Source organism: Battus philenor, unplaced genomic scaffold, assembly GCF_028537555.1.
Source record: "Battus philenor isolate CCGP_79_NKW_IND1 unplaced genomic scaffold, ilBatPhil1.0.hap1 SCAF_8, whole genome shotgun sequence".
NCBI lineage: Eukaryota > Metazoa > Arthropoda > Insecta > Lepidoptera > Papilionidae > Battus > Battus philenor.
This window is the reverse complement of record NW_027181748.1, coordinates 10,882,208-10,907,605: the sequence shown is the minus strand read 5'-3', so window position 1 is coordinate 10,907,605 and position 25,398 is coordinate 10,882,208. Positions and strand designations below refer to the sequence as shown.

General features: G+C 33.6%; 2 protein-coding genes across 4 annotated transcripts in view; one reads left to right on the top strand and one right to left on the bottom strand.

Moving 5' to 3' along the window:
* Positions 1 to 10,279, top strand: part of LOC137931605 (V-type proton ATPase 116 kDa subunit a 1-like) — a 30,170-nt gene extending 19,891 nt beyond the window's left edge. For both annotated transcript variants that reach the window (XM_068775057.1, XM_068775056.1), the window contains exons 5-15: positions 1,085 to 1,265; positions 2,037 to 2,213; positions 2,743 to 2,955; positions 4,101 to 4,251; positions 4,879 to 5,252; positions 5,897 to 6,006; positions 6,553 to 6,680; positions 7,452 to 7,675; positions 8,344 to 8,572; positions 9,436 to 9,607; positions 10,066 to 10,279. In XM_068775057.1, coding sequence (XP_068631158.1) covers positions 1,085 to 1,265; positions 2,037 to 2,213; positions 2,743 to 2,955; positions 4,101 to 4,251; positions 4,879 to 5,252; positions 5,897 to 6,006; positions 6,553 to 6,680; positions 7,452 to 7,675; positions 8,344 to 8,572; positions 9,436 to 9,607; positions 10,066 to 10,159 — 2,053 coding nt within the window. In that variant the 3' untranslated portion in view covers positions 10,160 to 10,279. The remainder of the gene's footprint in view (positions 1 to 1,084; positions 1,266 to 2,036; positions 2,214 to 2,742; positions 2,956 to 4,100; positions 4,252 to 4,878; positions 5,253 to 5,896; positions 6,007 to 6,552; positions 6,681 to 7,451; positions 7,676 to 8,343; positions 8,573 to 9,435; positions 9,608 to 10,065) is intronic.
* LOC137931604 (tetratricopeptide repeat protein 21B-like) lies at positions 10,246 to 24,947 on the bottom strand. Of its 2 annotated transcripts, none has more exons than XM_068775054.1 (13): positions 24,779 to 24,947; positions 24,508 to 24,614; positions 21,809 to 23,889; positions 20,999 to 21,284; positions 20,728 to 20,921; positions 19,293 to 19,685; positions 18,045 to 18,149; positions 17,518 to 17,689; positions 17,068 to 17,236; positions 15,895 to 16,098; positions 14,788 to 14,886; positions 13,650 to 13,768; positions 10,246 to 11,108 (listed from the first exon to the last, which is right to left on the bottom strand). In XM_068775054.1, the coding sequence occupies exons 3-13, from the start codon at positions 23,738 to 23,740 to the stop codon at positions 10,870 to 10,872; spliced, it is 3,912 nt and encodes a 1,303-aa protein (XP_068631155.1). In that variant the 5' UTR covers positions 23,741 to 23,889; positions 24,508 to 24,614; positions 24,779 to 24,947; the 3' UTR covers positions 10,246 to 10,869. The 2 variants fall into 2 exon arrangements, with proteins under 2 accessions (XP_068631155.1, XP_068631156.1); XM_068775055.1 differs by having other exon boundaries at positions 24,508 to 24,611.
* Positions 24,948 to 25,398: the final 451 nt, after the last annotated feature.

Sequence of the window (25,398 nt, the reverse complement as noted above, 5' to 3'; positions counted from 1 at the left end):
CTGCAGTTTATTTATGATACAGATTTAATCAGTGAGATGAAACGTATCGCAGAAGTATAGGTTTTGAGTGTTGTTTATTTACTTACATATGTTTACATAAATTTTGGTATATGAATACCAAAATATACGTAACCTCGTGAAGTTGCGTAGAACGTGTCCATGTTGAAATTATTTAACAGTATGTAAATAAATCACGAGTGTTTGAACAAAATAAAGTAATTATTACTGCGCTGAAAGAAGGAAAAATAGTTATTTCGTTGTAAGGCGCCGGATCATAAAACACGTTACCTGGAATTAAACTTATTTAAATACCTCACCCACTTGCCGCATAACGGAACTTATTCTGTCACCTCCCTGAAAATATTAAGTTACAAATGTTAGACAGGGAGTCTCCTTGAAAAGATTGTGTAAATTAACAAATTTATTCGTTATTATTAACAAAATTTTGATTCTTTTGAAAGATAACGAAATTAAAATAATGGTATATTCTGAAATTAAAACAAAGAACTTCATTAATGTTCAAATATCCAAGCTTTTTTAAAGATTCTGAGATTCGATAGATATTAAAGCAACAGTGATCGTCATTTTTTCATAGTTCCCCGTGTCACTTCTTATCACTCTTATGCGCTTTCCCACCCGCTTCGGAGTCAATTTATTTTATAAACGACCCCTGGCAAAGCATAGTTTACAGAGCGCTTATCCTAAAACCTCCCTTTTAGTAGCTAAGCTCAGTCCGGAGGCATAGCGTTACATAGATTGGAACACCGGCAGGTTGTTTTGTAAATGATTTGCGTTGATCTTCTATATGTCATATTTAACGCAATTCTAAGTAGTTGACCAGAAAACAAAACCCGTTTGAGTTTGTTGTGAGCTTTTCTCCGATAAGGGCGTGCTGGAAACCCTAGTCTATAAATCTGTAAGTAGAAGGATTCTATTATAAGGAAGCTGAATCTGATTTTAGTTTTTCGGACTTTTTGCTCTTTAGGCATTCCTCATGATGTAATTGATGTACGCATGATATAAACGGGCACTGTATGAATAAACGAATAGTAAAAAATGGTTCTAAGTGTTGGCTTGTTTGTAGATCACTTATATCGGATGAAACCGGGCAACAGGCGGCCGCAAGAGGGCGCCTTGGTTTCGTAGCGGGTGTGGTACAGCGCGAGAGGGTACCGGCGTTTGAACGCATGCTTTGGCGTATCTCTCGTGGAAACGTCTTCCTGAGACGTGCCGAGCTTGATAAACCACTAGAGGATCCCGCTTCAGTGAGTAATTAATACAGTTCTTATTATTTATGATTAAACCTATACATTAACCTTATAGTGTTTCAAACACTAATTCTCCTAAAATTTTACAATAGACACGAGACTTCAAAGATAACTCACTTTATCATAATTAAATTTATGATTTCCCGCTTATTAATCATCTATACAATCTTTGATAATGATTTAAAATTATAGACAGCTTTTGTAGATGTCCCGACAGACTTTTTACTAACATAAGTACAAAGCTCAGAGTGATCATTTTACTCATTAGTTAAATGTGAAATAAATAGTTTTTTTTTATTTACTTATCATTAAAATAAGAATTTAAATTTTTCTAAGATGGCACACAAAACCGCATAAATTGTGTGATTTATAATGGCTGACCGATACTGTTACATTACAGTTTAAATTTGCTGCGCGTGAACTGGCGATCGTGCGATGTGTAATTTTAATAGCAGTTATATTTTCTGAAAATTTGCAAGTTTCTGCCCAATTTTCTATTTTTTTTTCTATAACCTACTAAAAATAATTAGGAAACTAGAAAAATAATGAATGAAATCAATTAAGTTGTTTCCATTTATGGCGTGACCAAAAGAAATACAGATTAATTTTTAAATATATTTAAATTTATCTTTTCGTAATAATTGTCAACGGATGTTTTCTAAGATAAATATAAACTAGTTAGTGCTTGGTACTGCTAGCAAATCGTCGTATGCCTTCGATACTTTATACTTTTATTGTTCGTATAATATAAAATATGTTTAATTTTAGGGCAACGAAATATACAAAACCGTATTCGTAGCGTTCTTCCAAGGCGAGCAGCTCAAGTCTCGTATAAAGAAAGTGTGCACCGGCTTCCACGCTTCTCTATATCCTTGCCCGCCTTCAAACAGCGAGCGGCAGGACATGGTCAAAGGTGTCAGAACCAGACTCGAAGATCTTAATATGGTAAGTTTTGATAGTTACATCCTCAACCGAAAATATCAAAAAAAAATTTACAGGTGACTTGACTCTTTCATGTTTTAGTATCGGTTCTCATCAATTTGAAAATTGTAGGAAACGTACCCGAAGTTATTTATCAAAAGTATAGTATTTTTTTTGCCAACAAAATCAACAACTAGATACTAACACAACACTAATTGTAATTTTTAATGACCGACAACCACAACTTGCATTAAGTTATCAAAAAAATATATAAAAATAAAAATAAGAGCAACAAAATATTAACCTACATACCTTAATCCAATTTAACAAGTTAATATGTTAATTATCGTTCGTTAATTAACTATTTATTTATTGTAAAAATGTTGTGGCAATATCATTATGTTTCATAAAACAAAATGTTTTAAAATTTTGTTTTATGAAAGATTAGGTATTATGGTAAACGTCTTAACTATTTATTTTCATATTTGATACTTTAGCAGAAAACCGTTCGATCACCAAACTGAAGTAACAAATTACAATTTGTTTGTTATAGGTACTGAATCAAACTCGTGACCACAGGCAACGCGTCCTGGTCAGTGTGGCTAAAGAGCTCGCCAGCTGGTCAATAATGGTTCGCAAGATGAAGGCCATATATCACACTTTGAACCTGTTTAACATGGACGTCACTAAGAAATGCCTGATCGGAGAATGCTGGGTGCCAACTGCTGACCTTCCTAATGTACAGAAGGCTTTGGCTGATGGATCTGTAAGTAACTTAAACTTTAAAAAAATATAGGTAGAATGTCGTCACCGAAAAGTGGGATATACCATAATCGCCACGCTTGGTAGGCAGGTTGGCGATTGCAATGTGGTGAATATTATGGTACGCAGAGGATGCTGCTGTTTATCCTCTGGAAACTTTCTTGTTAATAATGGTACTCGAGAATCGAACGCACGACTAACGATCGTAAGTCTCAGTCCTCTACCGCTAAGCCAACGCTACTCTAGTAGATTAGACACTGATTAGATTTTTATACTGACTGTTTACTTAAGGACGTCAACTCTGACGTCTCAGACCAAAGAGCGGCAGCGTGAGAGGTCCGTCTATCCATAAGTTCTATAGACATCATAGTTGAGGTCGGGAGGCACTGGATGCAGGCTGCTTCCAGCCGGTCTTACTGGAAATCCATAGGATTAGCTTATGTCTAGCAATGAACGTCCTGCGGCTGAAATGACGTTGACGATGAATTATGCATATATTGCGCTAATAATGAAACGGCCGTTCTCTTTATGTAATTTAACTAGAGATATAACTCTCTAAAGTGTTTAGTCCGAAACCTGATTCTTAATTAAGAAAGGTCTCATTTAGTTGGTCTCGTAAAGACCTTTCATTAATTTTGCAATGGAAGAATCTCACATGAAATGAAAAAGGCCTTAAAGTGATATCAATTTAAAATTGCGACAAGATCTTATACAAAACAATACTGTACAGATATAATATAATTGAATCGACATGTAAATATATTTGGCACGTGAATATGAACATCATGGGTGATTCAGAAAATATCAGTAAAACTTCTATTGAATCACTCTGACAGCTGTAATTTTTTATTTATTTATGACTTTATTATATATATTATAGGTGTTATACAGAAAACAGGAAGTAAAGGTCCAGTAGTGGATGTTTTTAGGGCTGCAATAATGACTGATGATTTGTATTGAAAAAGATTTTTTGATAATCTTTATCGTCTTAGTTTATGAAATGTTTAGTTTCACATTTATGTTTAATTGATATTTTTTATGTATTTTTATTATGTTGTAAATGTTATGCGGACATGCATAATTAATAGAATACGTTTGCCAAAATTCGTTATGTCTCTCTAGTTTATTACAAAGGTCTTTCGATTTTAGAACGCATGCGGTAGTTCGATCCCATCGTTCCTGAACTGCATCGAAACCGACGAGGAACCGCCAACTTTCAACAGAACTAACCGTTTCACGCGCGGCTTCCAAAACCTGATCGATGCTTACGGAGTCGCATCTTATAGAGAATGCAATCCAGGTAACATACTGTTTGCAAAAGTATTTGCAGAATACTCTAACTTAAAATTTACATAGCCTCGACACCTTTGTCTAAAACTTGCTTCCCAAATGAATCCAGGTGGACCCCCGGAGGTACAAAGGAATCTTAACGGAGGGTCTACTTTGACGTGACGAAAAATGGGGAATTACAATTCAATGGGAAATTTACAAAAATCTATCTGCTATCGATAATGAAGAACTAAATGTAGGCTTGACTTCACCTATCTAGGCAAATAATATTTTGAGAAATTCAGCGATTGTTACCTGTAAAACTTACATAATTCAAATTCAGTACAACGTAATCTTCAAATTTTTTTTACAATTGTTATGAGAATTTATACAGTGGAAATGTAGCTGCAAGTGGTCCACCGGAGCTAACTAAATTTTAAGTTATCTTCATAGATTTTCTCATGAAAAAAGTATTGGAATCTCTGGTCTCCAAAGTTGATATTTTATATTATAAAGCAGGATTTAGTTTTTCCATACAGTTTAAGCATAAAGTAGAATGCTAATTTCAAAGTCATCTAAGATAATATGATTTTATTGATTATTATAAGTTATACACAATCCATTTCATTATTAATTTTTATAAAATTTTGACTTTTAGCACTATACACTATCATAACATTCCCGTTCTTGTTCGCGGTGATGTTCGGCGACCTGGGTCATGGTTGCATCATGGCACTGTTTGGCGCGTGGATGGTCATCAAGGAGGTTTCTCTCTCCGCCAAGAAGACAAACAACGAGATCTGGAATATCTTCTTCGCTGGTCGTTACATCATCTTGCTTATGGGCTGCTTCTCCATGTACACTGGATTAGTCTATAACGATATTTTCTCAAAGTCCATGAATATTTTCGGCTCCACCTGGTTTGTACCCTACAGCAATGAGACACTCGAACATAACGCCGCTCTGACTCTCGACCCAAAGACTTCGTACATTGATAAACCATACTTCATTGGTATCGATCCGATATGGCAGGTAAGTTGTCTTCTATACACTCAACTTTTTTTTTTAAATTTTGAAATAACGCGGTTTACCAGTAATATAGAAATTCACTTTTTTACACGAACTTTTTGTTCTGACAAGAATCTCCGCATAATTTTAATACAATTGAGGAATACAAAGTTCTTGAAACCAAACAACAGTAGCGTTGGACTTTTGTGTATAAGACGTGCTTACTCTTGATAGCATTTTTCTTTTCATATCATTTCATCCTGTTTATAATAAACTTGCTCTTGTTATCAAGTAGCAATGAACAGTTATAAAATTCAAAATTGATATTTTCATTCTGAATTTCAATAAATTGAATTTTGGCTGTACACAATTTTTTTTAAATAAAAATGAATCGTTTTCTCTTTATAAATACTTATAAAATCTGGATTTCAGTATTAATTTTTTAGCAGGGTGTTTAGGCAAAATATTGGAAAGATTTTACATCTTATACTACATATTTAAAAGTTGTAGAACAAATCCCCAACTTACTTTATGTGACATGTATTTTTAAACATGATTTAAAAAATGGTTTTCTAAAGAACGTATTAAGGGTACAAAAAAGAATTAAGTGTATGTAGTCAACGAAATATTATTTAATTTTGGAATAAAACTTAAAAAATATTTTTTAGACTGCTGATAACAAAATTATTTTCCTGAACTCGTACAAAATGAAGCTTTCCATAATCTTTGGTGTCGTCCACATGATCTTCGGTGTCTGCATGAGTGTGGTTAATTACAAGTAAGTCCTTATTTTTTTATCACTGTAACTCACAGTTCAGTCTTACGCGACTTCTCGTAATATTGTTTATATAGTGTTACCGAAACCTCTATACCGCGCCATAGGTGTGCGTACGATACGTCAGAGTATTTATCGCTCCGTTCAATTAGTTCGCCGTCAATGCTCGCGGTTCTTGCTTTGTTTTCCTCGACTCCCATCTCGCCGCGCTTTCCTCAGGCGAGGTACAGCGGTTCCGATATTACTACGAAGCAAAATAATTATAATATTTTTTATTACATTCAATGAAAAATAATCATGCAATAAAAGATACTGCTTAATAAAACTACAGTAATCACAGCCCGTCTCGTAAAGTCAATTACATTTGAAATATAAAGCTGCACGCTATTGCAGTGTTATTTCTATGCCGGCATTGTGAGTTTAGGAAAATAAGAAAGAAATTAAACAAGTACAACATTACACTTATTAGAAGCTATTTACGACATCATAAAAAGCTAATAATATTAAAATAATTGATACCGATATCGTAATGTGATAATTTTTTTCCAGTTTCTTCAAGAGGCGTTACTCCATTCTTCTAGAGTTCATCCCACAAGTGATCTTCTTATGTCTGTTGTTCCTCTACATGGTCTTCATGATGTTCTACAAGTGGGTCGCATACAGCACGATGTCTCAGGGTACGTTATGGTATTAGAAATTTCAAAACTGAAAATTTACGACACTGTGTATATATTATTTGAGAATATTGATGTGGTGTCTCCGCCGTCGAAAAGTTTTTAATACCCTACTGCATAATATCAACCTCAGATTATCACGATTACCAGGTCTAAGTCAGTCTAGGTCCGAATTGGACATTTTTCTCTAGAAGTGCTTTGAAAGATGCTTTAACACTCTCGTAAATTAAATTTTATTTTTAACTATAATATCACTGTAATGAAAATATAAAATGTTCTATTAACTGAAATGACCTTGTCTATAAATAATATCGATTTTTTGTCTCATTTCATTATTATTTTTATTGTTTTATTCATTTAATAACGTTATAAGGTTACATAACTGGCCAGGGCTTTGTACACCTACAGCAGACGAACATAGTTAAAATTGTACAATATTAGATGAAACTTATGTAAACGTATATTGTTTTACTAGGGCATGCCTAATTACATAAAATAAATAAAACATAACAGTAGAAATATTAGAAATGAAAAAAAAAAAGGAACTGGGTCTCCATGTCCAGTGTGAATAGATGTAAAAAAAGGTGATGTAATATACCCTATTATATTATACCGGACAGAGTATATACCTGAAAATGAAAAACTTGTCGCATTGGTATAACGAAGTAAGAATGCGTTCACACTCGCGGCAAAATGTCTCTAATGCAATCTGTACCTAATGCAATCATTACATTTTGCAATGCTTGTAATAAATCTATGATAATATAATTTCAGATGAAGCCTATAAACAAGGATGTGCACCTTCAGTACTGATCTTGTTTATCAACATGATGCTGTTCTCCAGCAACGAACCCGAGGATGGCTGCAAGGAATTTATGTTCGAAGGCCAGGGCACCATCCAAAGAGTATTTGTGCTCGTTGCACTTTGCTGCATCCCCGTCATGTTGCTGGGCAAACCTCTGTATCTTTTGTCTGCTAGCAAAAAGAAGCACGCTAAGGTAATAATTAAACATTAACTTGTTCAATTTAAAAAAAAATTCCCAGACGAAAAAAGCGTTTACGTGACACTCAGTGTTTTAGTCCATCTATTATTGAGATTACCAATATAATGTAATTGCTAGAATTTGTAATATAATTCTCTATTTGGTAGCCAAGGATAACCTACCCAGTTGACAGCAAAAATAACATCAGTTAATATGATACAATGATCATATCAGGAATAGTAGGTTATTTATTAGATTATATTGAGTCTGCGTGCATCATCTTCGACCATACCGCTTCCCATCACGCATGTTGGTGATCAAACGCGGACCAGTAAGCATTAAAAAAGTATTCTTGAGATAAAGAATACTTTTTAATATTCAATGACGGTTACGGTAAAAAATGATAGCATTCAAAAATTTTTTTCTTAGATAATTATACGAATTAATTAGAACTATGTTTAAAAGTAATCCACTTATCCTAGATGATTGGTAAGTTGAAGTGGCAGTAAGCAGAAGTCCGCTGGGGCTTTAAGGTTCTAGAGTGGAAATCACGAATCGGTAATCTGAGTGTAGGACGTCCAACCATAAGTTGGTCAGACGACCTTGTTCGATTCATTGGAAGACGCTGCTTGGCGTTCTTATCATCCGGACTTACGAGTGAAGATTTTATGTAATAATTTCAGCCAGAACAATCAAATGGCAGCGTGAACCAAGGTATCGAAATGCAGGAACAAACCGACCTCGACGGCAGCCAGCAACCGGCGAAGGCGTCCGGTGGCCACGGTCACGAGGAAGAGCCGTTCAGCGAAATCATGATCCACCAGGCGATTCACACGATCGAATATGTCCTAAGTACCATCTCGCACACAGCCTCCTATCTTCGATTGTGGGCTCTGTCGCTCGCTCATGCAGGTTTGTATCAAGATATTATAAAACTTGTTTTAAACTTTAATGTGATTTAAAAGACCATTAAAAGATTGAACATATAATGAACATCAACAGTGTTGAATAATTACATCATTACAGCATATACCTTGCTTCATCATCATAAGCGCCGTAGGTCGTCCACAGTGGACCAAATTCTCCCCCATTTTTTATGTCCCCCTGTGTTTAGTGTGGGACTTTATAACATCGAGTTAAATGAGGTTGTTTTTAAATTATTTTTATTTCACCATTTTCTTTCATTCTCTACATTATTTTTATTCCTTCATTTTATACTTCACATGATCTGTCATTCTTCGCTTTCAAATCATCGTCCTCGCATCGCCTTGTTCTCTTATCTACATTTCTAGATCGGTTGTTAGTATTATTTTCAAATAGTTAGACATTTTTACGTACTGTAGTTTTATTTATTTATTTTCTGTTCGCCTTTTTTTCGTTTTCCTATCCTAATCTTTTCCTCTTGCATCCAGCATCTTTCACCTTTGACAAGGTCCTTCGCTGCACTTGTCGGTCCATGGTCTCCACTTCGGAATCTTAAGAATTTGAAGCAGCAATAACTCGTTCTGCAGGCTATGTAGCCTGCCCGCTGCCACTCCAATTTGTCAATCGTCGGTTACATTCGTTCACCGACGTATATGCCAACTGTTGATTCGATATCGTCGAGAAATCACGAGCATAGCTCTTCATGACACTTTAAGCAACTGTGAGCTTGCAACTGGGGCCCGAAGTGAGAGAGACCACATTTCACATATTTGCTATTACAATAACATGTCTAGAGAAACCGCAAAATCTGATTCCAAAGTTTTGGTAACTGTAATAAATATTATTTCCAGAACTTTCGGAGGTGCTGTGGAACATGGTGCTATCGTTTGGTCTGAAGGACGACAACTATATCGGCGCCATTAAGCTATACGTAGCTTTCTGTTTCTGGGCGCTCTTTACGATCGCCATTCTCGTAATGATGGAGGGTCTGTCTGCCTTCTTGCACACCTTGCGTCTACACTGGTACGAATCATTTAAACTATTAAAATATAACATTGATAAATCCAAAAACTTATCAAAATGGCTAAACCTACCAAAAACTATCATAATTTCGTTAAATCTTTAACAGGGAACAAATAACCAGGTCCATGTTTAGTCTTGTTTATAGAAAAGATTTTTACAGTAAAATTCCTGGGAGGCAAACTTACTTGTGCTTTTAAGTTCAACCGGAACCGCCGTACCGCGCGATAGGTACAACTACCTAAAGCGAGGTATAGCGGTTTCAGTCGGATTAGAGATATTTCTTAGCCCAGTATAAAATCTATTCGTTGAAATTGAAAAATAGGTATAAATAAATCTAATTTATACAACTTTTAATTACTTTATACGAGAACAGGTAATTTTTATTTATCTTCTCAAAATCACATAGTACGAAGCATTTTGCACTTTTACATTTATTATGATAAAAATAACTTTTCCAGGGTGGAGTTCATGAGCAAATTCTACGCCGGCCTGGGCTACATCTTCCAGCCGTTCTGTTTCAAAACAATCCTCGAGCAAGAGGACGAGGAATAAGTACAAGTAACAAATGTAGTGTGCATAGTTCGCGTCAGTGTCTGTATTAACTGACCGCGAAGATCGTTAATGAAAGTCACAATAAATAGTGTGAAAGAAATATAATTTCAGCATGTTGTATTATGTCGTTTTATTTATATTTACAATTAGTTACAAATAAAAACAGTTCACTGTAGAGTTCTTAATTTCTACGGGTTAACTGAAGAATGTCCAACTTTGAGAAGGTGATCACTTGCCGAATCCAGCTCATGACGGAAAACTCCGAAACCTCTCGTTCAAAATACCTTGATGTCTGAAGATGAAGGGTTTTAACCAATTACAAAGGCCCTTTATAAGAAGGCTTCAAGGTCACCTCTCTAGGTGGCAATAGAGAGAATTCGCTACGATATCGAAATAGAAATGAGGTGATTCGCAAAAGAACCAAGATGACGACAGATCGAATAATTGTTCGCCTAAGGCGGCAGTCGGCGGAACATATCGTTCGTGTAACAGATAGCCATTAGGGCTGATTGGTTCTAGAATGGCGACAAGCTAGTAAACGAGGCGTTGGTAGCCCGCCTAGATGGTCTGACGTCATAGTGAAGGTCGCTTGTTTTCTGACTTGATGGTGATGATGGGCTAACTAATATTTTAACAAAATGTGAAGAGTAAAGGTGAATCCACAATCCCTCCAAAAGAGTTTGCTCCAAGAAAATAAATGCTTTCAAAATCTACGTTCGTAAATTGGCCTTTGCTTTTTCCATAATTTCCTTTTTTATCTTCGGATACTCCGGGTGTACTTTGAGAATATGTCGGCATACTATGATACATTCTGGGTACTTTTTTAGTTTGAGATAGGCGTGCGCCAGCTTATAACCCACTGCTAGGTCTGCTTTGCCAGTGTGAATCCATGCGTTGTCATAGTTATGGGCTGCGCTCTTGTAGTTTTGTTCTTTTTCAGCTAGGTATCCTAAAAATAAAAATCAAATTTAGACTAGAATCTGGTTACCAATGGGGCTGCACAAAAACATAATGTATATTATGGGCACAAGGCAGTGGTTTATATAAGAATAGAAACCGTTCAACACAGTTCTTATTTGAAAGCAACCATCTACGGAATTTTTTACTATTTCAGTAGAAATAATGAAACCTTCGTATAGAAACTAAACTGTTTAAATCTTTGTAACAGAGGTGGCCAACAGCCTTAATAGTACGACGCAATTTTCGAAATGTGAAATTTTTCAAAAGTCGCAAATAATAACGTTTTAAAAAGGTATTATTTTTTTACAAAAGCACAAAATACAGGCATTAAAATTAAATATTACAGTAATTAAAAAAATTGAAACTCACGAAACGAAATCAATTTTTTTTAAATTTAACTACTGTAACGTTGCAAGTTAACGTCCCATAAATCTTAGTTAAAATTTTAACCAAAAAAATATAAACGCGAGAAACGTCTCATAAATCGCAATACAGCAAAAAATTGTTCAGCCCTTAGCGGGTAACGGTACGTCTCAAGTGGCGTGGGGTCGTGGGAGCATGCTATTGGTTTAACGGATCTTTGTTTTTATAACAAAAATTCCAATGCGCCCGCGCACCAGCACACAGAGTTTACACCAGTGCTCGGGAGAAGGATCCAGGCCTCGGTCGCGTTCACTAGCTAGGTGTCGTCTCACGCACCGACGCACACTCTTTGTGTCGGTTGCGTTCACCAGCTACGTGTCTTCACACGCGCCGGGGCCAATTAGAATTTACGTTATAAATTCACGCCTTGGTCCTATTCATTCTCTGGGCATCATTTAGTTCACGCCACAACCTTTACATCGCCTCGCACCCCAAAGGGGTAAGTATTGAACAAATATTATAAAGACATCATTATTAAGTAGCATTTATCTATAAGTTAGAGCTCAACATTTTGTCTGTGTCCATAGTTCCATCATTATGTATTCATTATTACTTTCTAATTGTTTATTTATTTATCTCTTCTATTTTTATTTTACATGCTTTACATTTTGTAACTCCGTTCTGACAGTAAACAATCACATCAACTGCTTTCGGTTTCTGCCCTTCCATCATCGCAAGCCATCTCCGGGTTTACTGTCAGCGGAGCAAATTGTACACATATTTATATATGTATATCATAACTGTGACATTAATTCACAGGTGCAAGTTTTACGCTTCGAGTTTTACATTGCAAGTTTTACGCTTCGAGTTTTACATTGCAAGTTTTATGCTGCAAGTTTTGTGCTGCAAGATTTATGCTGCAAGTTTTAGACTGCAAGTTTTAGACTGCAAGTTTTACACTGCAAGTTTTACACTGTTGAAATTATATCACCGTGCACCGGAACCGACTCATACTGCAACCTACCGGCGCTCCCTGCTTTCGACTTGCAGCCGCCTGACCAGTCCTGGGAGATCGTGCGGCTGGCTACCACCACCATCAGGGGAGTACCGAGCTGCGGTGCAAAATTAGACCAGGCCTTCTGCCCACTACCCTTAGTTAATTAAATATATACATACTTTTCTTCTTGTGCCTTTTTTTTGTGGCCAACAACCATTACCCTTGATTAAATATAAATATATTTTTTCTTCTTTTTAACGGCACACTACATAAAAATAAAAAGTAACTTAAGTTATATTTTTCGTGAGAAAGTTAATTAGCCGCAGGTTGGCCACCTCTGTTATATAAGATCATTACAGTCACCATAATCGATAGCTTAAAATTAAGTTTATGAAACTCGGTAGGATTTGTAATTTTTAAATATTGATGAAGAAAATTGATTGAAGATTGTATAAACAAAAAAAAATATTATATTATTTCCTTATATTATATAATTTATTTCCAAACACTTTTATCATGAACTTACTCTGAAATAGAGCAAATAGTCTTTTGGCAGAGCCTGTGCTATATATAAAATATTTCTTGAATTTACAAAGAGATGAGTTCGTCGCTTGATAGTTTGTTTTAGAATCATTAAACCTACCAATGAGTGATACACTTTATGGTGCTTAATAGGGGGTTTATTTTTATTCCTTAGATTACATTAATAGGAGTCACTATTTGTTTAAATTAACTGCAATTTTTATGTACATGCATAAAGTTATCGTGATATTGCAAGTGTAGTGTGACTGGGTTAATGTCTTTGAATTTATTTCTTAGTAAGATTTCCAACTATGTCTTGACTTATCACGATCTTAGACCCATAAAACCCTTAGATAGAAATTCGGGAGGAAAATTCCTTTCGCAGTGTCGAGGTCAGCTAAAAACGTATTTAAACTAAAGCTATTAAAAGTATTGGGGCTAGAAGATTTATTTTAGCTTGTAAAAACTACCAAGAATAGATTTTACGACACACAAAAGGCAGTGTAAACCATGTGAAGTGGATGAGGTACAGCTAGTATTATATAGTATCTTTGGCAATAGTTATGTATATCATGTTTATTATGTTAATGTTGTTCTATAAATAAAATGAAGTCTAAAAAGCCGATTTAATTTCAACAAGTTACTTACCTAGATATTGGTACGCAGTAGCGCATGAATTGTTGTGGTTCAAAACTTTAGTGAGTAGTTCCTTGGCCGCGTCCAGTCTACCCGAGTTGATTTGTCCATCGGCGACTTCTAACCAGCACCTGAATAAGATCACAAATATTCTTAAACTTTGAGAAATTACATGACATCATCACCATCATATTGGCCGAAAGACGCACACGACGGCCTATGTCGCAGGTTTACCTAGTGGTGGGTCTACCCACACCGCGTCTCCCGGCTTCTGATAGTGACTCTATAACCCCAATGACCTCAGGTTGCACGAGCGAGATGCCCCGCCTACTGCCACTTCAGACGGGCAATGTCGTTGAAAACATAAAAAATGAGCAAATCTTATCAAAATTGCACAGTGGAAAACCATGTTTACACTTACCGAATTATGTATAATGTTCCGGTTGATGGTGCGTATTGTTGTGGTTTAACGACGCTCTGGTTATACTTTTTTTACCAAATATTTAAAATAATTTTTTTTCAAACGCACTTGACAGTTTGAAACTTAAAGACGCGTTTACTTTATAAAAAAGAGTACTAGGAATAATTGATGTATTCTTTTAATATGAAATCTCTATTAAAAAAATGACGTCCCAATCCCTTTGCTGCTATTCGAGGTATTGCGTCTGGTGTTGCAATAAACACTCCACGCATTAGAGATTAATAGAAATCCAAGCAGGAACACATCGAACCGCAGTTTAAATAAAATTCAATACAAAAATATGTCTAGAATAAATAAGAATAAAGAGAAAACGTCCACACATGTAAATCTCTGTAAACGCATCCTTATGTTGTTATGATAAATAAAATTTATAAAATAAATATATTAACTCTCTGGCGAATATGGCTCTGACACTATGGAACTATGCTCATAAGACGCGCCATTTGAAATAATGAGCACAAATGTGATATGACGCATTTTACTAAATTCTGTATAGCACCGCTATATTTTAGGTCACATTATGTACTACCGAACGTCACATTATTAGCTTTATAAAAACTAATTTCATTAAATATGATTGAAAACTCATTAAAAGTCCATCAATATAGAGGAAATCTGTTAATTTAAATAATTAGTTGGGGCGATTGTAAATTATTTTAATTTAAATACCTTTCTAACCCATCCGCCTTCTCCGGAGTCCATTGTATGGAAGAAATGGTCCGCTTCAAAATGTTCTTCGCTCGAGTCGGTTGCTTCGTAATGTTATATCTGTAGTAACGTTTATTTACAGAGAAATATTTTATAAAAAAAACACATGAAATTTGTCAAACTATACTTCGTTGGTTTAGAAACTTAACTGAATGGAAATAAGATTGAAATGTGTTACTTAATATATATTTGAGGGGTATTAAACATTTTATTTTGTGATAACATTTTACAAGATAAATCTACATTATTCCTGAGAAGCAGGAGTCATCTCAAAGTTCATCATCAGTAAATGATGCAAAAAGGCAGTGAATTTTTAATAATAGCCTGGATTTTTAACTTTTATAACTGTTTTATAACTTTTGTAACTGATTTAATAACTGTTCTGAAAATTAAGAAACAGAGAAAAAAAAACTTTAAAAAATGAACAAGAAATTCCTTAAAACAAATATTTACCCAAAAGAGACAATAATTCCTAATTCGTGATAATATCATTTTATCAGATAACATTCTTCTTTAAATTTCATATACGTTTATGATGACTGAAAATTTAGATTGTTTATACAGGATGACTGGTTATAGAGGTAAAAGCTTTAATGGGGCGAATGTATAGATCAATGTTTGTGGCTGTCAATGTTTGTGGTGAAAGTATAGCTAGCTCATTAATAAGCAAGCTTTAACATTTATTATATCTTTTACATTTATTTCCAATAATATTGTATTTTTCCTGCGACAGGCTATTAATTTCTGGCAGTATGAACTCTGCAGGAACAGATAACCATAATTAATTTTAATATGTAGTATTCCGAACTAAAGAAAATATCATCAACAAGGATCACTATATTTTGACTATTGTATATTATCTTTAAATTAGTTTAATTTTTTGAAAACTATTTATTTTTGAAAGGGTGTTTCATACATTAAATTACACTTTTAAAGGTTTTACAACTATAACAAATCATCCCGTATATCAAGTTTGACGACTTATAATTTCTGTAAGTACCTAAACATATAAAGCATGGTTATATTATAAATAGAGAAAATAAATTAAAAACTATGATCAAAACTTACGCATTGGCTATCGCTAGTATTAAGTATGGGTCGTCTTGGTGAACATCTTCCGTGGCGAGCGGCAACAGATCTTGTAGAACTTTCTCGGCTTGTGCCTTCTGTTTATTGGCGAGTACTAGTAATGCTTGAAGTGAACTCTTTTCACTTGGCCCCACTTCAGATAATAGCTTCTCAGCAGTCTTCAGAGCTAAAAGTTTTGTGTCCCTGTGAAATAATATTATTTTCATTAGAACTTCTATTTTGGTGTTTGCTGTGTGATGTTAGTGCTTGTCTTATATAGTATTTCTTCCGGTTTATTATCCTTAACATCATCATTTCATTTGCAGGGCGTCCACTGTTAGACAAATATGTACATCTCCTATAGACTTCCAATATGACAGGTTAAAAGGGTCTCCATCCAGAGTTTTCCGACGACCTTAAGAACAATGTCTATGTTCACGTTGTACATAAAAATACCTTTTATTATATTTTAATCATTGAATACTAAAACACAATCACGTTAAGTACTTACTAAGCTTATTTGTAGTACATCATGGCAAGTGAAGTATATTATAAGAGGCAATATAGCTTCGTTTATAATAAATTGAAGGTAGATCGATAACTTTGATGAATAATATTTATACATGTAGAAATGTATACCCAGGATAAGTTTTATAACATATAGTGCGTAAAAGTGTGGTTCTACACGAACAGAGGTTTTTAACCATGTAAAATGTATAAGAAATTTTAACCAATAATTTTAGACTATATAAACAAAGAATAATTGAGGAAGGAGAATAATTTTCACAGTTTCAGAAAGATTAAATTTTCCATATTCGTAAATTACAAGTGATAAAGGATAATAAAACACCTTTGGTTTTATTTTTGAAAAAAAAATCACAACTGTTAAATAGCAAAATTATCCATTTTCTGCAAGTTTTTCGATTTACACGATTTTGACTTGAAAATTTTTAATTTTCGATTTACACGTTTTTTTCAGGAACGTATCTACCGTGTAAATCGGGGAATAGGTGTATTATACATTGACGTCGTCTAAAGGCGACATTTGTACTTAAGGGTTGTCGTCTATAGGCGACTTCCGTAAACACAAGTCCTCGCACGGATGTTGTCTCTATAGACGACACTCGTAGCGAAAGGGTTAAAACAAACGAACTGTATGCGTATGTGACTCACGCATGTTCGGCGAGCGCGTCGGGTGCGTGTTGCGATAGACAGAGAAGTGCCATGCGACCTGCGGCGCTTCGCCCCCACCGCGGACAGCGGCGAGCCGCGTTCAGGAGCCGCAGCGCTGCGTTCACGCGCCCAGAGTACAGCGACCACACACCGGCGCAATAATTGTATCCTGGATTATAAACGCCAGCTCTATACAACGCTGTACTTTATTTATAAATTTACTTTTCTTTATTTATTAAAGTTGTCTTATGTCAAATATGTTTTGAAAATATCGGGATATTTGCTTCGCCAGAAATTAACTTTGTGGAATATGTAGAAGTTCTTGAACAGACAGAAATACGACATCGTCGTGCGTGCAACACATGACAGTGACATTCATATTTATTGTAATATAATGTCCTTACTACCTGTACTACTGTATATACTGTTCCTATTAACTTAATTAAGTACCTGGTTCATCTAAGTTTTCTAGAGAGCTTTTAGCGGTATCCAAGGCTTGTTCGGCTTCGGCGAGCTTACCGCGACGCCATTGCACTTCGATCAACTGCGCCAGTGCCTCCCAACTCGTCGGCTTCACGGACAAGATCTGGTTCAAATGACGCTGAGCCGTTTCAAAATCAACCTGGAATAGTTCGAATAAAAATACGAATTTATAAATTTGGTATTCAAAAACCTTTTACTATAGAACTAAAAATGTAATAATACGGATTTTTTAAGAAACTTAAAAACCATCTACATTACATTAGAAAATTTATAAAAAAGATAAATGAAATCAGTTAAGCTGTTCTCAAATTATGGTACGGCAGCTCTATTATACTAGCAATATTCAGATAAGCACGTTTTTAAACATTTATCCTTTGATATATCTGTATTATATTGATCATGTTATTTTTTATTGAATGTTACTATAAATAAAAAAATAATAGTTTTCAATTATAACAGTAATTAATGCATTTTTACTTTAAAACAAATATTACCTTTCGGAAAGCTAAGTCAGCCATCATCACCGCTGCAGATTCATTATTGGGATCTGTGTTTAATAGGATACTACATGTCTGCTCGCACCTTTCAGTATTGTTCATCTAAAAACACAAATACATAATGATTAATATTATACTGGCAGGTGGTGCAAAAGTAATGTCGTGTGAACGTGCCTTAATTTTTACAATTGGCGCCAAATGTCACTGTGACATTTATGATGTAGATATAGCAAGCTCCTTGATAGTGCGAGCTATTTGTCGAACTTTGAAATTTATTGTATATAGTTAGATATAATGGTACACGTATATGTCAGCACTTCTAATAATACGTACGATGCCGGTTAATTAATTATGGTCGGTATTTGGATTACACTAATTTTATGGTGGAATAATAATAATAATTATTATTCTCAACAGTAATTTCTTTCGATTTCCCAGGAGGTGACATAGGTGATATAAATTTAAATATTGAAATAATTCAACGATCGGATCAAAAAAATCGGAGCAAAAACAATCGTTTAAAGAGCCGCATGTGAGCAACCTGCAACAGTTTGGCCACCCCTGAGATACATAGATAATTACTTGTAAACCAACACCTGCGCCACCTGTTATAATCGATGAGACATTTTTTTAAATTTATAAATTGTTAAATCACATAGGCGGCATGTTACATTAAATTATAATTAACGATATATATGTTTAACTTATCATAATATTCATTTACTTCCACATATAATAATTTATTTTTACTATCATATCACTTTTAACGAAGATACAAAATCTTGGTTATAATCAATTTAACATACAACAGAATATTCAAGTCTTGATTTATTATCGTTTTATACCCGATTAATATTCTTTCACTATTTCATTATTTTATTAATGACTAGATTATCCCTCCATCCCCAATTCGAAAGTCAGTCCACAACCACCCTTCCTCTGAAGTTTCCTTAGAGGCGTGCCAAGCGTTTCAACTCTACGTTTTTAATGCCGCCTTTATTTTTTATCGAGATTTATAATCCAGGGTTCCTCAGTCTGAGTAAATAGGTACCTACAGAGACTACGTGCTTCATTTTCGACCACATCGTGTCTCAACATGGTTAAACAAAATACAAGCTAGATCAATTATGGCCCGGGCTGTGTACCCTTGTACAACAAGCAAACAAGTAATTTTATTTCATATTATGGTTTCCTGTAGGCGTGCCTATAATAAATAAAATTAAATCTGCGTTTTAATATACTTACGTGAGCATACAATTTAGCTAATAACAGTAAAATGTTAATATCCCTCGGTGAATGTAATAGCGCTTCAGAATATAAATTAGCTGCAACTCCAGGTTCTTTCGCAGATTTAGCTTTTGCCAGCAAACAAAGTATATTCGCCAGCTGTTGTCTTTCTTCATCAACGTCACCTCTAGAATCTATTTCCACTCTCTTTAAAACCGTCGTTTGCAAATCTTTTGCTTCGTTAAGAATTAAGTTCGTATTCCCTGCAGTTGGATTTTTCAATTCCCGGCTTTTCGCTTGAATAAGCAGTAGGCGTATACGCCTTTTTAAACTTGCAATGTCTTTCTCTTTATTGTACAATTGGTTTAGTTCGCTTGATATTGTCGTATCCACTTTATCGTACTGTTTAAGCTGAAAACCACCATAATTTCATTGGATTTTTAAAAAACTGCACAAAGACGAAACACTAAAGCTCTGCTTTGAGTAACACGCCACCTCTTTAACACGTCTAGCCTTCAAAGCATTTAGAAAACTAAATTATTTTATCGACTTTCTTCCATCATATACTTATTGATACATGCAACATGAACGCAACGAGTTTACGCATTTTTTTTCTATGGAATTTATAAATGGAAACTTTTTTTGAATTTACATTATTTTACCGTAGTGCTTATTACAAATAGTTTTTTTTAGCTTAATAAGCTAATTACTAAGTGTTTACCACGTGCGGCCAAACAAACAATTTTAAAGTTTAAATTGGAACGTAGAGTAAAAAGGTTGCATACCCCTGCTTTATACAATTATTTATTAACACTAAACATACCATAACGAGTCAAATGACCCATTTTGAGCTTTGCTTTATAAATATATTATTTTATTGTATTATATTATATTATTGCTTTTGCACATTTTGCGTTTATAGCAGAAATGAGCAATATACTATTTTGATTAATTGTAATACATTAAATTTTATTTCTTACCTAACAACCATATTTGATACATTCAAGTAGCAAACGTAAAATAGGATCATTTGACCCGATAAAGTAGGTATAGGTATCTAGTAAGTATTGGTACGAGTAGTGTTAAAGAGTTATTGAAAAAAAGTTATCAAAAGTTGCAAATATAAGATGCAGTGGAACAGCCACTTTTGTATATACAGATACGAATATGAATATATGACGAAATATTTTATAGTATATTTTATATATAGCATATTGTGTATACAGATACGAATATGAATATATGCATATACATATACAGATACGAATATGAATATGTAACGAAATATTTTATAGCATACTTATTTCAGATAAATCGATGGCTTCAGATCGCGAAGTGAATGATTAAGGAGAGTTGAAGACTGCATTTAAATTTTAAAACAAGTAAAATGAAACATAAAATAAAATAACTATTATTAATTTTTTACAAAAAAAAAATCTTTAAATCTACGTACCTTAATAAGAAGTTCTAAATACTCAAACATTATCCCGTCGTTATTCAATTGCTTCATTGCATCCTCGTAATGTTGGATCGCTTTATCATAATCATGCATTTTTACAAGAGCCGTGCCTAATTTCATTATAAGTTGTATATCTTTGCGATTTCCTTTTAACGCCATCTGATAGGCATCTGCAGCTTGGATAGGATCTATAATCAGTACATGATAAAATTTATTTTGGTTTCTTTTAAAACAATTATTTTAACTATGACTATTTTTTATTTACCATGTATCGACATGTAGGCGTCGCCCATCATTGTATGCGCGTCGGCCATCGGATGGTTGCTAACTATCTCCTTAAAGCATGACGTAAACTTTGCTCTGTCATTTTTATTTTTCAAGTAAATATAAGCCATTTTGCTATGTGCTTGAAAGTAATACGGTTGTCCCGGCTTCACTTCGTTTAGAGTGTCAATAGCATTATCAATATCGTCTTTCTTAAGAGCTAGCTCAGCTCGGGCAATAAGCAAACGACCTTCTTCTGAAGTGTACGATATTTCTTGAATTGCTTCCTGCAAAATAAGTATGATATTTTATGCCTATATTCGAGTTCAACTTATGCTACTGACTCATCACGATATCTCTGGAACCATAATGCATAGAGACTTCATATTAGATGGCTAATATTAGTTTCGTCTCGGAGAGACCAGCTAAGAAAAGATTTCACGAAATTCCAACCGCAAGGTGGTTTGGGAGTAGTTAATTAAGATCGCGGAGAAGAGGGACAGGTGAACTAATTGCTATTTCTAAAAAGAATGTTAAAATACTATGATGTACAAATCAAAATTAAAAACCAAGTATATCTATTAACAACCCAAAGAATACTTAATGTTGATATCCTTGATGATCAAATTACATTGACGATGTCGCAAGAAAATGACTAGACTAAGGCAAGTCAAGATCACCCTTTGCAAAAAACCCTACAAGAATAGATGATGGGTTCCATTTAGTAGAATGATGATGAAATGAAAATCATTAAAAGTTTAAACAGTAATTCTGAAACTAGAAGGTCAATAGTATTAATGAACAAAATTACCTGCATAGTCTTCTCTGCTTCTCCAAACTGGTTTAAAGCAGTTTGTACTTCAATTATTTCCAAATATAATGTTGCTTTATCTATTATATTCAAATCAGAATCAAGTGAACGGTTTACATTGCTTACGGTATTTTTACTTGTAAGTATTTGTAGACTTGTCGTATAACTCGAAAGCGCGTCTTGAAGTTTGTTGACATTTTTTAGAATGACACCAGTAAGGAAATGATACATTGCGCTGTCTCTGACTTTAAAGTTATAACTCAAACACATCTCAAGACATTGTGCTGCTTTAGTAAACGCTTGTTGCTGTATATATACCTGAGCTAGTAACACTTGACTGCCAGCATGTGTGTTGTCTAAATCAACTATTTGTTGAGCGAGTTTCTGTGCTTCCAGTGCATATCCAAATAGAAACTTAAGCTTAGCTAATTCAAATAAAGCTGGAACTAAACCAGGACATGCCCAGCATATTTTTTCTAAAATCTTGAAACAGTTTGTTACTAATACATTGCTTCCTTCTTGAGTGTAAATTAGGTAACTTATAATAACAAATGGTTTTTTAGGAAGATGTTTTTTATACTCTTTATATACTTGAAGTAAAAAGTCAGGGTCAAGATTTTTAATGTATAACAAACTCAAAGGTTGACGGTCAGCAGCTGAAATTAGTGTGGAATATGCTTCATTAAGGAAAGACACCGCATTTGAATTTTTGCTGTTCAGTTGAGCTGACAATAAGTAAAGAATTGGAAATTTCTCATTCCCTTGCATTTCAAACAACAATTCAACCTGTTGTGCTATTTGCTCAGTTGGACCATTTTCAAACATTTGTCCAAGAGTTAAACCACACAAAGCAGTGATAGAGTTACTATCAATTTTGCTAGCAGCTTTGAAAAAGTTTTGTGAATCTTTAAATTTTCCTTGAAGAATGCATTGATAACCAACTTCACTTAGATATGCAACATTATTAGAATACATTTCTGATGCATACTGAGCAAATCTATAAACTTGGGTAAGAACTGCACTTGACCTACCACAAATTCTGGAAAATGTTTGTGCTGTAAGATAAAATTGATATCCATTGTGGGGTTCCTCTATTTCTAATACAGTAAAAAACCTATTCAACTGGTCTGCAGATTCTATGTAATCTGAATTTTTACAAAGCTCTATGAACAGCCTTGTTTTATGGGCTTCTATATTATCAGGATCTAGACTAAATATTCTTTCCATAGTATCATACACTGCTTCCCATTTTTGCATGGCAAAATCATTTCTTAACTTTTCTACAAGTGGTACAACTTGACCAGGGCTACTTACTATAAGTCTGTCCAGTGTTAAATTTGATGCATCATGATCTTTAGTTAAATATTTATATTTTGCGATACCAAATACAGCTTCAATGTTTTTATCACTTTTGTTCATTGCTAATTCAAAAGCATCTAAAACAGTACTTGGAACTTTGCTTTCTTTTAAGAACATGTCATTCCAAGCCTTTAAAATTATAATATCTGCATTATTAGGATCTTTTCGTAGAGATTTGTTTATGTAATCAGAAGCCTTTTCATATTTTTCAGCAATAGATAAGAAAAGCCCTGCATAGTAAAGTGAAATGGCATCAGCCTGTTTCTTTTCTTCTTTTAATTTTGATTCTAAATTATAAACATCATCTTTTTCTGTTACACTGATCAGTTTGTATCCATAAATGATGGCTATTATAACTGCCAGTTGTAAATTTTTGTCAGATTGTATTGGAGTGAGTTCGTTAATACCTTTTTGTGCTTGTCCTTCAAGGATATTTGCTAGCCCATTATAAAACATAAACTCAACAGAGTCAGTAAATTTCGATAGACTTTTTGTAATTATTTTTTTAACCTTTCCATAACATTTTTCTCGTAAGTAATAGTGAATATTGCACCTAAACCATGTTAGATCCATAATTATTTAATAAAATTGTAAAATTAATCTAGTTGTAAATTAACCTTCAGATATTTGTATTTATTTATATTATCTTTGTAGTATTTAGCAAGAAAGTGACACTGGATGTTTACTTCCAATTTATTTTCCGAAGCATAATCAAATGCATACTGAAAAAATTAAAAATTGAAAAATAAACTCTAATTTTATTGTATAACATGTTACTAAAATAAAATAAAAGTATTATTTGCATGATAGAGTTTATAAACAAATGTTGATAGTAGACTTTTCTTTTTTTTTTTAATGGCTGAGAATGGTTTTGAAATTTAATTACAAATCTGAATATAAATAATAATATATAGCAATTAATAATCTAAAGCAATCTTGTCACTTTTATTTAAAAGAATTTAAATGAATCTTATTGAGAACTTAATTAATTTTTGTACATTATAACAGCAATTTTCATAAAAGTAGATACAAAGAAATATTTCTTATTTATACCATTATTTCAATTAGTAAAACCAGGCACTTTTTACACTCTATCAAATTTAAAAATCTAAATATGTGGCAGAGTAAAAATTAGCTTAATTTGTTAAATAAGATTGAACTTAACCCTATAAGTAGATGCATATACTATAATTTTGATAAATGTAAATTATTAACCGAATGACAACATATTGTTTGTTATGAACTGAGTCCTGCTGTCATATTTTTAAGGAGCTATAAAGACTAAATCTTTTTAACAAATATAGTTTTATTTATAAAGTAAGGGAAATAGAGATACTGACCTTTCCTAATAATTTTCCGACTCCTTTACCTTGAAATTCTTCCGGTACGTTAGTGTGAATGAATGTGATAGTTTTTTTACTTTTTTCATAATCAAGCGTGGCTTCTGCTATTTGAGAAATAAATAGAAATGAGTAACCTTTTAAATTGGGATCTTAAATTAAAGTTAAACAAAATTGTCTTAATATTAATATCTTTCATTAACTTGTGAACTACATTAATTAGTCTAAATTACAAGATATAAATAAAGTTATCGTAGAAAAATATACAAACCGCTTTGCAATGTCACTACAAACTGTTGCTTAGCAACATTGTTGACAACCTTTAAGGCCTCCGTAGAAAATGCTCTGATGCGGGTTAACATTCCAGTTTTCTTTAAAGGTTCTTTTTATTAGAAAATAGATCAAACTTGTAATGCGTTTTAACTAAATAACTATTTTTATTATCTTCAAATCTCATGTCAATGTCACTAGTGATGTAGTCATCGATAATTTATTGAACCAAAAATTTATATCGATATTATCAATCATTTTAGAATTTAAAATGCAAAAATTTACTTAGTATTCAATAGTATAGTACATAACAAAAAATGCACTACTTATTACGACTTATCTTAGTTATAATGTATCTTTTTTGACACGGTGCGGACGCCTTTTTAATCATATATTAATTAAAAAGGCGAATGGTTTACTTTACCTGTGACTAAAACTATTGAAAATTATAGAATCAAAGTGAATGCCGTGGACTATTAAACGGAAACAATGAGTAAAATAAAATGTTTCTGAATATTTACCAATTTCAATTATATTTTAATTAATTTTCAACTATATACCAAAATAAAAAGATTTATTCACTAGAATTTATTCGTTTGCCTAAAAAGGATTGTTTAAAAA

Coding starts and splice junctions, on each gene's coding strand:
- LOC137931604 (XM_068775054.1), bottom strand. CDS start 23,740: ATGGATCTAACATGGTTTAGGTGCAATATTCACTATTACTTACGAGAA. Junction 18,150..19,292: donor TAGCTAAATTGTATGCTCAC/GTAAGTATATTA, acceptor TTGTGTTTTTAG/ATGAACAATACTGAAAGGTG. Junction 17,690..18,044: donor CTGACTTAGCTTTCCGAAAG/GTAATATTTGTT, acceptor GAACTATTCCAG/GTTGATTTTGAAACGGCTCA.